Source organism: Anticarsia gemmatalis, chromosome 14, assembly GCF_050436995.1.
Source record: "Anticarsia gemmatalis isolate Benzon Research Colony breed Stoneville strain chromosome 14, ilAntGemm2 primary, whole genome shotgun sequence".
NCBI lineage: Eukaryota > Metazoa > Arthropoda > Insecta > Lepidoptera > Erebidae > Anticarsia > Anticarsia gemmatalis.
The window spans coordinates 8,357,362-8,373,737 of NC_134758.1; the positions used below are offsets into that span (position 1 = coordinate 8,357,362).

Sequence of the window (16,376 nt, forward strand, 5' to 3'; positions counted from 1 at the left end):
GGCAGACGAAGCATTTTGCACTTCTGTGACCTTTCGATGGCACGCAAACACTGCGATTGCGTCGAATCGGAATCATTCCAATAAAAGCTTTACTATTCGACTCGGTGTTCAATCGATACTTTGAGAAACTTTTTAATGATATCTTTCTCTTTTAATTCCAGATTCCACGTCCCGGGTTGTATTTATTTCGAGAGCTGGACTAAATTTTTGGTAAGCACTTACTTTTATAGCCAACTTCTTGGCTCGTCATAAAATCACTAATGCATAGGAATTCCGGTCACGTCTTTTACATCCGTCGCTCCGTCCGCACTTGAACGTTACTTTTTTATGTCATAGAGGAGTCACATCCTCTCGCGCAAAAAATACGGAAGTACACCCGGTGAACTTACTACATGTTTCTATAAGGTGGTCTATTATTATACAACAGCAACAATTACTAAGGTTATTTTTGTATTATTTTAATATCGTTGGTGTGACAAATGTGCAACGTCGAATGCCGGCCATGGTTGCGCAATTTGAGGTCGATGCCACCACCGCTCCCACTGCGATCGATCTACTAAAACTGTTCATTATTTTATTGCGACTGGTTTAGTAACCGAGCATCTCTATCATCTGATTAAAAGTTAGAAATTGTTTCTTTTTAATATTCATAGTTTAGAAAGTAGAAGCAGATGCCTTTTTGCAAACTTTGCTAGTTAAATGGAGATTCGATTTGCAATTTTATATTCATGAACGGCGCATCAAACAATGTTGTTCATATTGCATTCAGAGAACCTCTCATGGTAGATGGCGTGTCGGCTGCTATTGGATCTCAAGGCCAGTGGGTTATGCAAATGAGTTTGATGCATGAATTTTCGGTCTACTTGATTTCAATTGAATTTCTCAAATAGTATCTATTGACTAAACAAACGAGCTCATTGTTGCGCGAGCTCAGCGCTGTAGCAAAATGCTAGAGAAATAATGTATTTTAAGTAAATTTGAGAACAGGAAATGACCGGACACAATGCACATAACAACGAAAAATATTTGGCAACGTCAGTCTTTATATCAAACAATCCAAGCAGACAGCAAATGGTTCGTTACCAAAGCCAATTATCTCAATGCGGTTTTTACTGTATTTAGCTTTCACCCTTATTTATGATTAACAGCCAGGGCCATTGTCGTCCTTATTTAAATTTAGTTAAAGATTCGGTCCTTGGATTAAAGCAGGGACGAGTGAGTGCATCTTTTGTTAACATGGTTAAAGAAAAGTGGAACTATATCCTTAGCCTCATTTTGTTTTATTTCGTCCTTAAATGAAAGCCATGTTTTGATTATCGTTTATTAACTTATTTTGAAAATTTTCGATTAATTTTGACCGATCTGTCTAGATTCTGAAAAAAAAATTAAAAGGTCCATTTCGGTATCTTTTTTATTGGAACATTGCTTAACTTCGCTCGACTGGTGCGATCGCCTGTTAGTCTCGGTCAATCAACGAAAATTAATTACACGGCTCAATATAAAATTATCAGCATCATCTCAGATTGAGAAGATAGCTTGGAGAGTTCCTTCCTGATTTCCAACCAACTCTAGTTCCGTATTAGTCGTATTAGTAGTTACTCGATTGGGAAAGTAACGAGTTTATAATGTTCTTTCCTTAATACATACGTGTTTCTTAGTAACTAAGTTGTTTTAATGATATATGTTTATTTATAGGAAAATTGCTCGTTGCGGTCAATTGCGCTAATTGATCAGTTTTTTCCTCAAAATTATAGAAATTAGTTTTCCTTGATTTACTTGTTTGGGAAATAGCCATTGCTTATTACAATGTTTATATATGTCAAGCAGGTTATACTAGTTTGGTAAAGAAATGTGTGCATGGAACATATGTGGAGAGGTTCAGTAGTTTTCACCCATCCTCATTGAATACTGGCTAAACTTGCTGTGTTGCGTAGAAACACTCAGACTGTTTTGCTCACAAAGAAGTTTAGCTGATTGTGATAATGAGTGAAACGTTAGGCTAGGAATATTACGGTATTCTCTTTTAAGATTGGAAATGAGTTACAGATATTACAAACTAAAGGTTAGGGTGTTAAGGATCGCGATAATGATGCAGCGAAAAGATCTTCAATATTCGAGTATATCTTACTTAAAAGACAGGTACATGACTTGTTTACAAAACTTTTAAATATGTTATAAATTTTTATAAAACTAAGTCTCGAGTAAAATTTTAAACTAGACTTTATAAACGCAATGAGGTTAAATTACCATTTAAATTATTCTGCTTATTATAACCATATGCGCGTAGTATTTATTAATGTGTGCCATCAACAATTTTCCTTATAAGGTACTTGTGCGCCGTAGTACTTAGGCTTAAGAAAATTATTTTATCTCCATATTCAATAACCCCACTCAGATGGTATCCCTCCCTGCTGTGAAATCTAATCGAAATAGATTTGCAATGCTCGTAAAACATATTTGCAGGTTCATACCATACCGTTTTCAATTTATTTCACATCGTTATATAATTTAACACTATCCTCCGTTGCATAACGTTAATAACAAACATGCCATCAATTTATAACGACAGATTATATTAAATCGTTTAACTCGTTTAAATTGCCCTTTGTAGGATAATAGACGAAAAGGTATGTTAATGTAATCCCAATCGAATCAGTAAACGATCAACTTTCACAATCACTTGGAGACTACAAAAAGCCGGTGTAATTGCTCTCGCGAATTATCTATTCTACCTATTTGCTATCTATTCTAACAGTGTATTTGCAATACTCGTCTAACAATGACTGCTTTTTGCTTTCCTGCTTGTTGCTCGTGTATTTATCGATAATAGCGTAATATTAGTGTTGCATAATTATGAATGAACTGTTGGATCGCCACTGGCGCAGTCGGCCGCCGCGGTCGGCGCTCGCCAGTATCTAAACAAACTACCCTACAATAAAAATGTCGATAAAACAGTGATAAATAGTTTCGAATCTAGTTCAAGTGTGTGCAATTTAGAATAATGTGTCTGTGACGTGTGTGATGTTACAATACTAACAAAGTAACTTATTGTGTTCGCGACAGAGAAAGTTAACCGTAGCTTTACGTCTGTGGATTGCGCGTGCGACCTGCCGGGCTGCCTTACCGTTCACGTGTAGGAAACGTCATTTGTTTGTATTCTTAGGTGTCAACGTGTGAAAAAATATGAAATTAAAAATCTACTTACCCAATTTCTCTGCAATTTTTAAAAATCCTACGCTTCTAATGATAAACAAAGAAAGTCTTTATAGAATACGTTGTAACTTGCAGCTATCCGTATAGAAATGTGATATTATTTGTAAGGGAATGACCTGGATAAGTTTAAACCGCCATTGGGTTAATAAACTGAGCAATGGTCCATAAAGTTAACGAAATCAACGGAACTGTCAATTTTTTATAGCATATCGATACATTTTGTTGAGTAATATCGGTCGAAGGACGTAGTTTTGCGTAAATCGGTCGCAAGGAAACGGTAATAATTTCACTTGCGTGTGTATGAACTGTACAAACCATTTGTTTGTATCGTACTACGAGTAACATGATTACCGGCTTGTAATTTACAAAAAGGTTTTGTTGTCAAGCTAATGTTACTAAAAAAATGTAATAAATAGTATTAGTAAACGCAACATTCATTGATATAATAACACAGGCCTATTTAAATGTGTAACTCAATCAACCTGTACAATACACACATATATACAAACATACATAATATCACGCCTTTTTCCCATAGGGGTAGGCAAAGAACGCCACTTGAAACAATCTTTACACTAACTTTCTCGAATCCCTACAACTTGCCATATGTTAACAATATAAAAGTTGTAAAATCTAACGACATTAAAACATGCATAGGCATTTTCAATTAGATATCTTACCAACAATCTCAAATTACCATAATTCAATATTAATTTAACTTACGTTCTAGTTTGTTCGTCTCTCGTAAAACCGTGTTGATATTTAGATGTTTGTGCAGAGAGCGTAAAGCCTTGCATACATCTCGTATGTCCGCACATCAGACTCACTAAACAGATCATTAGCAGTGTCTTAATAAGAAAATATCGTGATAATAACAGATGTAGCTCTAACTATTCATTTCAACAAAAAGTATGTTGAACTGCGACAATTAACTTTTTTACTGAAAGTTGTATGACTGACTGTTCTTCAAACATATTGTACGTGTTTTACGCATTTTCGTTAGCTGAAATTATAGGCAATTAAAATCAACTACTTTGTTTTACTTTGTAATTTCATTTGCGTGTAAAACGTGAATAGCGGTTGAACTAACTAAAGTTTTATTAGTGCGAGTGCATTTAAACTACAGTCGTAGATACAAAGTATGTCAGTTGGTTTCCATTCGAGTTCCATGTCGTCTGAGACTCCCATAGCGTTATTAAAATCCCATTTGCGCGCTACGCGGTACTACTTCTTTTACCGCTAGGTACGATAACATACTTCTCTTATCAATACGTTAGTTGCAACGAAACATTAACTTTCTCAATGATAAAACTAAAATAACATTGCTTTGAACAATACTATTTCCAACTATAAAAATCATTTTAGTTCTCGTTTACATCGTTTTCACAAGCAAAAATATCACAACATTCTATATTGAACACTTTCTTTAGACAGTAGCGCGTGCAATCCATAGGTTTTAAAAATTCACTAAACGTACAATGTGAATAAAGACGCAAGTGAAAAGTGTGTGAGTTGTAAATGAGTATCCATGGTGAAGTCGATGTCGGAGGTAGTGGTGGTGGTGAGAAGCGAGTCGCTCGATGTGTTCCGCCTGCTCGAGGCCTGGTGGCAAGGTCTACTGATCCTCGTACGACTCGTCGTCTCGTACTGGAGGTTGCTGCAACAGGCTGCTTATGGTAGGCATCGTTTAGATCGTTAGCTAGAGCATTTTAGAAAAGTTTAGGTGCTGCCAAACAACAAATTGATTTAGTAGAAAGCAAATAGAATGTGAACCCAGTGCAGAGGACACTCAGGGGACTGTACTACTCACTCAATCCAGCGGGCAGTCGAAGCACAATAGCCCTCGAGCCCTGAACTTTTTCCAAGAAGACCATCATTTCACATCGTTTACTAAGATGTAGCAAAATTGTTCAAGTTCCTAAGCAAGACCTACAGTTAATTAATTTCTAAAACGAAGAAAATAGCGAATAATATAATGATTTTTAGTTCTAAGTACTGTTGTATTCAAGTGATGACACTACTGATGACCTGTCATCAAATTATGTGGCAATTAGCCGGCGCTGACGCACGTGCACGCGCAAACACATGTGCACGTGGGTGCATACTGCTACTATCTATGTACTTTCTTCATTCTAACAACCATTTTTCTCTCGGTTTCTATGACCTAGCTTCAAAGCTTACAATTCTCACTGGTCGACTTACTAACTAATCCCTTTTGTGAGGTACATTTAGCGGTAGTTTATCTATTCAAACTGTTCCTGTTTTATTCATATGAGTTTAAACGCTAATAAATAGATAAACTACCGCTAAATGTACCTTAAAAACCGGGGGTGACATTATGGGTCATTCAATCTGTCCTTAGCTTTCAATAACGAGCACGTTCTTTTAAAGAGAGAATTACATTATTTAATATCTAACTTAATTTTGGATGTGGTTTCGCACATCTTCTTTCACATTTCGTCTGAACTCGCGTAGATATACGTTGCATAATATCACGTCACAGGTGGTGTGCCGTGACCGGGCAGCTGACCGAGCTCTTGACGAAATATCTCTTGTATTCTTGTAATGAGGTCTTCTTGAACAAAAGAAACAGTGACAATATACGCCTGCAATGCGATTACGAACTTGCGATACTAAATAGTGATAAAGGCGCCTTTGGAACGATTACACTTACTGAAAGAAAATGACACGCTGAAATTTCCATGTAAAGAATTGCCAATAATGGCATCGAAATCACAGTTGCTCGTGATCGCCCCTCAAAATTTCAATGAAATTTGTATTGTGTTTCAATAAAGTTAGTTCCTTGCGGACAGCCTATAATAAAATTAATCCCATTCTACTCGATCGGTTTCGAATCCTTATAAAATTATGAATATGAAAGTAAGCTTCTTACAAAGCCACAATTTCAATTCTAATGCGAATAATTGGTATTTGTGAAAAGGTTTCACAGAGATTTTCAGAAATAAACCTTACTAAGTGGATATATTAAATTCTTTAGGTACGAAATACTTCATACGTTCTTCGAAATTCCTAACTCCAATTAGGTATTTCACAAGAATGTTCTTGTACATTAATAACATATTTTAATCAACAATAGATAACACTGATAACACTATCGGACATTATAACACTCAGCTACTTGTGAATCGGGGTGTAAAGCCAGAGGTGCGTTTAATTAGGTGCGTGTACGAAGTACGCTGTATAATTAACAGATTACTGTTTGATAATGTAGCCTAGATTACTATCTTACTTGTTGAAGTCATATATATACCAGGTCATTGTGATATGAAAAAGTAAATTACCAAGTCGATTAATAATGTTCAACATCTAATTTGTACATATATAAAATACTTTAAGACCTATTTTGTACCTGTTACTTATGTAATGACAAATCTATTACCATCTTAAAATCTTTATTGAACCCACAATTTAAATAAGACACCTGTAAAGTGTAAAAATAACTTTAAACCTCTAGAAAAATTTTGTAATATTAAAAAAAAAATGTTTATATTTTTTCAAACGAAGGCGAAGGCCTTCTCGTATACATATAACAGCTAACGATTCAGTCTTCAGTCAATTTCATGAGTTAGTCAATAAGATGTTGTTCTCATAACTGCAACGAATCCCATCTAGGCTAGCGTAACCTTGTTGGTTCAGTTATTATTTTTGAAAGACTTCACCTCGTGCTCAATGGTTTTGTTGCGTGACTAGTGCGTGTCAACGACCTTTGTCTTAGAATAAGTATAGGATATTTATTGATTGGTCCGTGTGGTTGATTGCAGAGCTGAAGTTGCCTGCGTCGGCGATGATGGCGCCCAGCGTGTTCCAAAGGACGAAATCGCCACGCTCCTCACCCGGTAACCTGCCAAGGAAACTACAGGTAATTATCAATATTCATCTTACGTTACTCTATAAAAATAATATCACTTTCTGGAATATATTGGAACTATCTAAATCTTTCAGCTCGCTGTCTGTTGCCATAAAATAATGTCAGAAAATCTTAATTAAGTCAATAGTCGGAAGCCAAACATAGATCGATATTTGAAGATTCCGTTGATCCATTGAAAACCTTTTTCAATAAGTGCAATTTCATAAGTAATTTATGGACCACAACAATCAATAATCTCTTTTTCCTCATATTCCAGAACGGCACAGAAGCGTCCGGCCAGTCAGACCCAACGGCAGACTCGAGTCCTGGCAACTCCATATCTGATGCCGAGAACTTCGAGTGCTACGGAGAAGGCGACAACGATGCACCTCCTAATGCGTTAGTTTCTACCTCATAAAGATACCATTTTCTTAAATAAAACCTATAAAAGTTGTAAAGAAAGTAGAATGATAGGATCGTATTACAAGCGAGGAGGACTAATTATAGAAACAGTTTCCAAGCCTATTTACTACTAATTAAGTAGACAGTTCAAGTTATTGCATATTTCAAGATTCGAATCCCGGTAACCTAGGCTTGAAAAGTATCAATACTTTTGACTGCCAAAATTAAGCCACGTTAAAAAGTATACGTAAGAATGTTTATAATTTTTTGGCAAAATTTATAACTCATTTCTATATTCAGTATCTTGATCGTATATTAACGAGCAAAGGCTTCGAAGGAATTAGACAAAATAAGGAAGATGGAACGTGTGTTTTTTAAGAACCTCAACTTATGTTACTCTTTCAAATACTATTATTGTATTGGAAGTAGGTTCTGACCGCATTAGTTAGTTTGATATTAGTGACTTCGAACTCAAACCGTAACAATATTTTTGGTACCATCTGGGGGCACGGAAGTGCCCCCGCAAGTCGAGCAAAAAAAAGCGGCACGGCCGTAACATCCTTTTCTCGAAGCAATTCGGGCTATGTTTGACACCCCTATAATTTCGTTGTGGATAAAACAAGAAGCCTGGATTTTCAGCAACTAATCAGTCATTGTATAAAAACGGTATATTTAAAATTTCAGTCAATTTGAACCAATAGTTTAAGAATGACAACTTGTTAAAATTTTGAATTTTGTCACTCACTGATTCACTGATTCACTGACTCACTGACTCACTGACTCACCGATCATCAAAAGTCTAAGGTACTTCTAGCAGACTTAGAAGCTTAAAATTTTGAATACAAATAGGGTTTAGTGTCTTAATCATGGGAAAAATTTAATATTTTCTAATTTCGGTCCAGTTTTCTAAATACACCAACTGCAACAATAACTTTGTAATCCTATATAAATGTATAAGATTACAAGGTTACATTTGCAGTTAATGAATTATTATTACTGTAGAAAATAAAATAAATAGGTGTAAACAGGTACCTACTATATGAGGCATAACGGGAGGGGGTATAGGGTGGGTAAGGGTATTTAGCCCATGAAACTGAACAACATACCCATAGGAAAATATGTTGAATTATGAAAAAAAAACGTCTTTCCATACAAATTGGACTTATGTTCGCTCTACAAAAAGAAGTGAGATGCCATCAAAAACATTCTGTAAAAACCTCAAGTCTCGCCGTAAAAAGTTGTGAGATCTATATAATACCAAGTCGAATAATCTATTTAGTCTCTACTTAAAGGACCTTCTGTCTTAAGTCATTACGTATGTTATTATCATGCCAATTTAAAAAAAATACCTTTAAAACAAATGATCGACTTGGTCATCGCAAGAGAACACAAATTCGCCATTATTAACATTTCAGGAGCATTAACTTCTCGTCGTGCTGTGTAGTATACTAATAATTAAATCATGCGATGGCCAGGTCGGTCTATTTGTTTTAAAGGTATTTTTTTAAATTGGCATGATAATAACATACGTAATAACTTAAGACAGAAGGTCCTTTAAGTAGAGACTAAATAGATTATTCGACTTGGTATTATATAGATCTCACAACTTTTTACGGCGAGACTTGAGGTTTTTACAGAATGTTTTTGATGGCATTTATTTATTCATGGAGTTCGACAATTCATGTTATTTCCGGTAAACTAATTTAATGCCAGTAAAGCAACGCCCTTTGACACAAAAACTAATAATAGTAAGACCTATGAAATTGAATTAAAGTATAATTTCAAGGATTAGACCCATGAAACTGGACAGGTGTTCCTTCCGCATAAGTGAAATCATAGCCTGTATTAGACAAGCGAGGGACGGTAGAAATGACATAGTTTTCCTTTTTTTAGCTGTAGTTTTTTAACTATGTTTTCTATTACTGTTAAAGCATGCCAATTGTCGAGAGCTTTAAATTGAATATTTATATATGAACTATTATCCGGTTCGACATCTATACGTATAATAAAGACGATTGCTCCAAATCAGAAATGAATAATAGAGATTTTCCTATACATTATTGACAACCGTTCAATTTTAAAATAGATATCGCTGGCTTCAATCCAACTGATTCCGATCAATGATTGTAATTTATTAATTGATCAGTCATAGAACTAAGATTGGCCGATGACATTGTAAGTTAACTAAAGTGTGTACCAAGCTTCATACATCATTTTGAAACATCTTACTGATGAATGTTACGAATGATCACAGCTGTCAAAGATCTCATTAAGGCCGTGTTTGTTTACAAAATATATATCAAAAGAGATTTATAGACGGTATAAGCTATATAAACACAATTTGTAACGCATACAAAGTAGAATATTTTTTACTAGCGGTCAACGGTATCGTAAAATGTCTTCCGTAAGTCATTTCAGTTGATGCGCAACATATGATAACGTACTATGTAATGACTTTCTTTTTTCTTTAGATAATAATGATCTGTGTAGTTTTTAAAGCCTTGCGTAAGGCTATAAACCCATTTACAAATAAATACATAAAACATCTGTAGCCGAGTTTAAACTTGCGGTTTCCGTTTGTTTTTTTCCAGTTTCCCAAAGGAACTTATTAATACCTAGACCTAGTTTTCATTATGTTTTTTATTTCTGTTTGCTAAAATCTCTAAACAGAGATGTATTCAAGGGCTACTTCTAACAAAAACTTAATAGTGGTACCTACTAGCATGTATTTACAAAATTTAATATTTTTTTTTATTTTTGCTGTACAGGGCAGAGAATGGAACCAGAAGTCCTGGCAACCCCTTGAACAGACATTCTTGGACACGCACCAGCTTAAGGCGAACACCACCGAGGTATGTTCGTATATCCATATTTTTCACATAAATGGGCACTATTAGACGTTAACAGATCCCACCAGTACGTAAATTGAAGTACCATGGAATAGAAATATAGTAAAAACTGAACGATTTGTTAATTATCGCCAACTAAACGTGCTTGCCAAATCAAATTAAAATTTATGCCGTGGGATGAAAACATCGCCTTTGAGGAAAATTGTCAATGGCGCCAAGATTGGGGTTAACATTCTGTGGCATAATCGTTAAGTTTGACCGCACTTGAAATTGTGTTTGTAGAGTAGGAGTGAGATTTTAAAAGCACTAAGTTGACGGTCTAAAGTATTTCCGTTCAATAATAAACTATTAGATGTTAGTACCACTTCGCGGCATCTTTAGAACCTTTTATTTTTAAACTTTCGCTTTTAACTTTATTTGTGTTATTATTTCTTCTGTTTTTGTGTGATTTGTTTTGTTTTGCTATTCTTTTGGTTCGCTTGTTTTATTTGTGTTGTATCTTCCGTAGCCATCAGGAGAATCTGCCGCATCGGCGATGGGGCTCCATGAGACAGTAAGCTATCTTTTCTTTTACCTTTTATTTGCTTTATGTACCATTAGGCTACACATATATTCGGTTCGGCATTCATCAGCCTAGCCGGGCGGCAAAACCGAATATGTTTAGATGAACCTGATCGGCACTAGCCGAAGAAGTAAGTCTAGTCGGTTTTGTTGTTTGATAAATATTGCCGAACCAAACATGTGGGTAGCAAGTCTTACGCATTGTCGACTAACGAGATACTAAAACAGCGACTGTATTTCAGTTTTTAATTCATTTAGGTAGTTGTTGCAGCCGCTTGAGTTTCCCGTTTACTTCGACAATGTGTAAAGACTCTTATTTATCTAAAAATATGCTAAACATAATGCAGTAAGCTAATACTTTCTTTAGTACGTTTCAAAGAGTGAAATTAACCATGGGATCTTTACTTCTCACGTGTATTGTTAACCTGAATGTTTCCGATTGGAAAATTGAGAAGTGTTATGTGGCAATGTTTGTTCTTATTTCCTAAGCCTACAGTTATTAATTATAATATCTACTAGCCCTGTGTAATATAGGTGTTTAACCCTATTTTTTAAAACTTAAACCATAATATTTTTGAACTTCAGGTATAAAATTTTCAGTTTATTTATTTGACTACAATGAACACTTACAACCAAATTAAAGCGGACTATTATACTCGTATATTAGACATTAGTTCAGTTTCAGATCAGTTTTGTATTTGACATGAAAATAATACTAATTCGAACCGTAAATTGTAACAACTAGCATAATAAAATATATATTATGATTCCCACATTAAAACTTTTGCAAATTATAGTAGGTAAATAGTAAGTCATTTAATAAAAAATAATTGCGATCCATGTAAATGGCGTCTGGGTTTCCTTGGTGATAAAACAGTAGATATGAATAATAAATATGTAAATTATACAATTGTGTACATACGATTCAATAGTAATAAACAATAAGCATTATTTTTCAATTTGCGATAACGTCCTATCCGGGGGATGATTCCAACACAATAATAAATTAGAATTGGATTTTATAAAATCTTTGGTTATATAAACGTGAATTGATTTTGGAAATGTAGTCAAAATCAACCCATTTCTCGTTAAATCGACGATTAAACTACAAAGTAACAATATTGGTCTATTCTCTACAAAGTGTTCCTTTCTTCCTGTTGTCCTTTTCATAGTCGGAAAACGTTAAACAAAGCTCGGCCACGAATAGAGAGGACAGACAGCCGTCAATCGAGATAGATTCCACTACATTTCGATGTCAATACCACCACCATACACTTGTCAATCTATTTGCCAATCAATTATCCCCCTTATCCCTTAACAATTAAGACTATGATACATTAAATAAAATGTAGTATGAGTGTGGTAGTGGTAGACTCTATTGTGAACTGGAAACAATGCTGCCGTTACTATTTTGAGTACGTCAATGAGTCATCTCATCACGTCAGAATTAAATGTGAACAGCTAAAACAATCTGAGATTATCGACCTACAGTTTCCCATAGTAATTAAGGACATGTATTATTCCGATTATGGTTTAAAACTGTTGAGTTCTAAGAATTAGATAGCAACTAGAAAATTACAAGTAAAAAAGTGATTATCTCTTTCAAAAGCTTCTAAAAATAAGATTAGGGGACGATCTTTATTCTTTCTCTAAGAATCTTTTTAGAAAACCCCGGTCTCCGTAATCCACAAAGAATAAGAAAAGTTACTATTTCAACTTTTCTGCTTAACGAAGCGAGATAAAACGATATTAGTTTTGCTGGAAGACGAGGAAAAGAAATTACTTTTGCGATAAGTGAAGCAAACATGCAAATATCGCTCTGAAAGTTTTCAAACGAAAATATACCGACATAGTTGAATAGATACATACATAAGTATGAAACAGAAACCGAATTAATAGGTACATACTTTTTCTTCGTGTCAATGGTATTATTTTTTTTTTGTAGTATATAATTACCTCCAGTTTCTAATAGTAATAAATAAATATGGATATATGTATTATATATTAAAATAACTATATATGTTTTTCCCAAAAATACATACTTATAAGAAATATCCGATTTCTGAAATATTAAATAGCCATTGCTTGATACTTGTCTACAATTTAACTTACGACAAATCTAGCTAAATAGTTATTGTTAGTCATAAAACTCAAGGTAGATCTTGAGCACTCCAAAAATGATGAGTAATACATCATAGGCCTGAAGAATGAAAACGATCCATTTATTATCCATACAAAATTCCCGATAGAGTGGCTAAAATATTGAAGTGCCATAAATAATTCGGCGGAACAATTGGCAGCTGTCAATAAACCTTCGCGTGACTTCCTGCGAAGTGATTTAGATCATAAAAATATTCTATTTTACACTTATAACAGGAAATCGGAGGAAATTATTGTATTAAATGATTTGCCACGCGTTTTAATCAATCTGAAGCTTATCGTGTGCTATGAAAAGTATATTAAAATGTACTAGGCTCGCTTATCAAGAACTGCGGAGAATAACTAATGTTTGATACAAACACAATCGGTAATAAAAACCATACGTCACTTCGCAAACGTAAATAGTCAACGTCCTTATCCTAACTAGGAATCATAAATTAACATTATCATTTTATCAGACCTCCTTCGTATCTCTTAAAGATTGCTATCTGACCTCTTTGACCCGATGACCTAACCCGCCAAACCCAATATTTACGTTCTCATACGGTTGACCCATTTTCTCCAAGTAAGCAGTCCTTTGCATCATACAAAGGCCCCGAGACTTAAAAGTTTTTGTCTCAAAGCATCTGCTTGTACTATTATAAACACACTACAAACCTATTTTAGTTAACATGCTACTATAATATTTTTTCTCTTTTTATTTTCGATAAGGAGTGAAAGAAACTAAACACTTTATAAGCCTTCCACAACTTCATATATTTTTATGAATAAAACAGCAAACATCCAAAAAAAATAACAACAGCTTAGCTTGTTTAATGTCATTGTTCATATTTGCTCATAAAAATAATATTTATGAAGTGCAAAATACTAGAGTAAGTGCAAACATGCGGAATAACCTCTCACTTTTTACATAAACGTTAAATCTTTCCTGCTGTCATTGCGTTACGTGGCCATACCGTGTACTAACAAAAGAATTACATACAATTTATATTGTATACTTATTCATACACATGGTTTCGTTCCGGTGCGTAATACAATTGAGGCATTTGCAATACTCTAGGCAAAAGTAGATCAAAATATAACACGCTTTCATGTTAATCAAGTTAATTAATATTCATAAACTAGTGCTAAATAGCAGTAGCAGTTAAAATAAAACTGTAGCAACTAGTGACACGTTTGCGTAACTTCCTAACGTTTCCTGCAAATTTAGCATTTCTAAAGAATAACGTAAAATAACGTTAATAGCAGTTGCGCCACTGGCTGAGTGCAATAATTGTGGTTAGAAACCCAATGCTAAATGTTGCGATACACTGCGCTGAGCCTTTGATGCTATTTGTTTTAGATTATATCGGTTACCTTCGGGTATAAAATCTGTTTTGCATAAATATGATTCTGAATCGTTAATAAGATTGAGATCTTTGGTCGGGGTTTCTCATTGGGTCGGAAAACCCCATGAGTCTTCAATCCTTCCTTTTTTGTCGTATCAAAACGCTTATAGATTCCCAGATTTGTGCAACAAATAAGCATTTGTAAAACGTAACCCGAATTCTATTCAAAGAAAATAACTTGAGCATGTGACTTCAGTGTAAGCTCAGTGACTTTAACCTCGGTTAAACACAACACAGTAAAACCTTTGGACTTGAATATAAAAACCAGGAAAAATGTTATTAGAAACTAAATTATCTGTAGTGTAATTATGGCACGGTATGAGAGCGATGCACCAGAGGCGCCTGCGCGGATTCTCATCAAGAAAGTGAACTGCGTTGTTCCGGCCGGCTGGGCGCGTTCCGCGGTTGCCCAACCGCACGCGCTTACACCCTCTCTAGTCCTACTCATAACACACACATAATCACATGAACATCGCTAATTACGATGTAAAACAATATATGTAAATCACTTCTATTGTAACCCTTCACTGTGAAACAATTACCATTTTACACTAATGCGATCAAAATTAACACATTTTGTAACTTTTTCTGTCTATTGTGCGAGATGTGTGGAAGAGACAATCAGCAAAGTCAATAATTGTACTATAAAATGTATTTGAAAACAACTTCACGGACATATATTTTAAATGGTGTTTATATAAATCTCTAGATTTATCTAAAGACGTAACATAACTAAAAGAACTTAATTAAATGTAAACTTACTTGATTTATCTCAAAGCATCTTTTCATATCTATCCTAAATAAATAAAAAAGTAAAATCATTTAGGTCGAAACTTAATGTAGAAATTATTTACATTGAAGGCACCATCCGTTATAAATAACAAGAAACATCAAACAACGTTATTGTAATAATATTTTCTAATCCCACAAGTAACAACATCACTGTTATTTTACCATTCTGTTCTCATACGAAGTGTCATGGCTGCTAATTCCATAACACGATAATGAGAATACCAGCGTTTCTTACTCGTTAATATTTAACATTTATCGTGAGGCTGTTATAACTACTTATTACTGTAAGAGCGCAAAGCAGTAAATTCTATTAAAGCAATTATATTTCACTCGCTGATTGCGAAGATAACGTTAGTTATTTATCCCGGAAACTACAAGTACCATCGCACAGATATAATGACGCACTGGACATTTTATAACAGTTTTTTTAAGCAGTATATATTATATGAGTTCAAAAGTCGACATTTATTTAGCGTAAAAACAATGCTGGGAATATAAATATTATTTACCCACATTATTCAATTCCTTTTTCTAGTGTAATCTACGCAGTCACGCATCAAACCACTTTAGTTTTTTGTCATCTAAATACCTTGGAGTCAGACAGACCAGCGGTGAACGTGTCGTGGGATATAATTTAGAAGAAAATAACAGCAGAAACAACAAAATAGCATAAAACCCTCTATTACTAGCATGGGATAAAGCAACAGCTTTAAAATCGAACTCGCAACAGTCATTTTGGAGAACAAATGAACAAAATGATGGTAATAAATCTTGTGACGTAACAACTGTAATTTGTCACACAGAATAAGTAATAGTGGTAATAGGCAGTTTCGTCTTACATGCGGCCATCAAATGATTCATCTGTTACAAAACCTTTTGGCTTGGAACGCTTTGTTCTATTATCCGTGGATATCTTTATACTAGATCAGGTTTCATTCATTAATGGATCACTCATTATTTAAACTTTGACCATTGTACTACCTACTTGACCTAGACCTACATAGTTACATTAATTGAGTTTCTAGTAATTGCAAAGGCACTTCTATTGTTGACTCCAGCGGGCTTATCACGTATCTCAGTTGACAGCTAGTGTACGTCAAATTGATGGTCATTATTCAGTACATTGCTGCTTTGATGTAACGT

At 34.5% G+C, this 16,376-nt stretch overlaps 1 protein-coding gene across 7 annotated transcripts in view; it reads left to right on the top strand.

Annotated features, from left to right (window-relative positions):
* The window catches only part of nuf (rab11 family-interacting protein nuf), a 72,682-nt gene that overhangs the window by 21,142 nt on the left and 35,164 nt on the right, over nucleotides 1-16,376 (top strand). For 2 of the 7 annotated variants that reach the window (XM_076122370.1, XM_076122374.1), the window contains exons 1-6: nucleotides 2,885-3,133; nucleotides 4,644-4,889; nucleotides 6,996-7,093; nucleotides 7,359-7,480; nucleotides 10,252-10,335; nucleotides 10,841-10,885. In XM_076122370.1, coding sequence (XP_075978485.1) covers nucleotides 4,742-4,889; nucleotides 6,996-7,093; nucleotides 7,359-7,480; nucleotides 10,252-10,335; nucleotides 10,841-10,885 — 497 coding nt within the window. In that variant the 5' untranslated portion in view covers nucleotides 2,885-3,133; nucleotides 4,644-4,741. Of the gene's footprint in view, nucleotides 1-161; nucleotides 211-2,884; nucleotides 3,134-4,643; nucleotides 4,890-6,995; nucleotides 7,094-7,358; nucleotides 7,481-10,251; nucleotides 10,336-10,840; nucleotides 10,886-16,376 lie in introns of those variants that run through there. The other 5 variants (XM_076122371.1, XM_076122372.1, XM_076122373.1 and 2 more) reach the window with 5 other exon arrangements.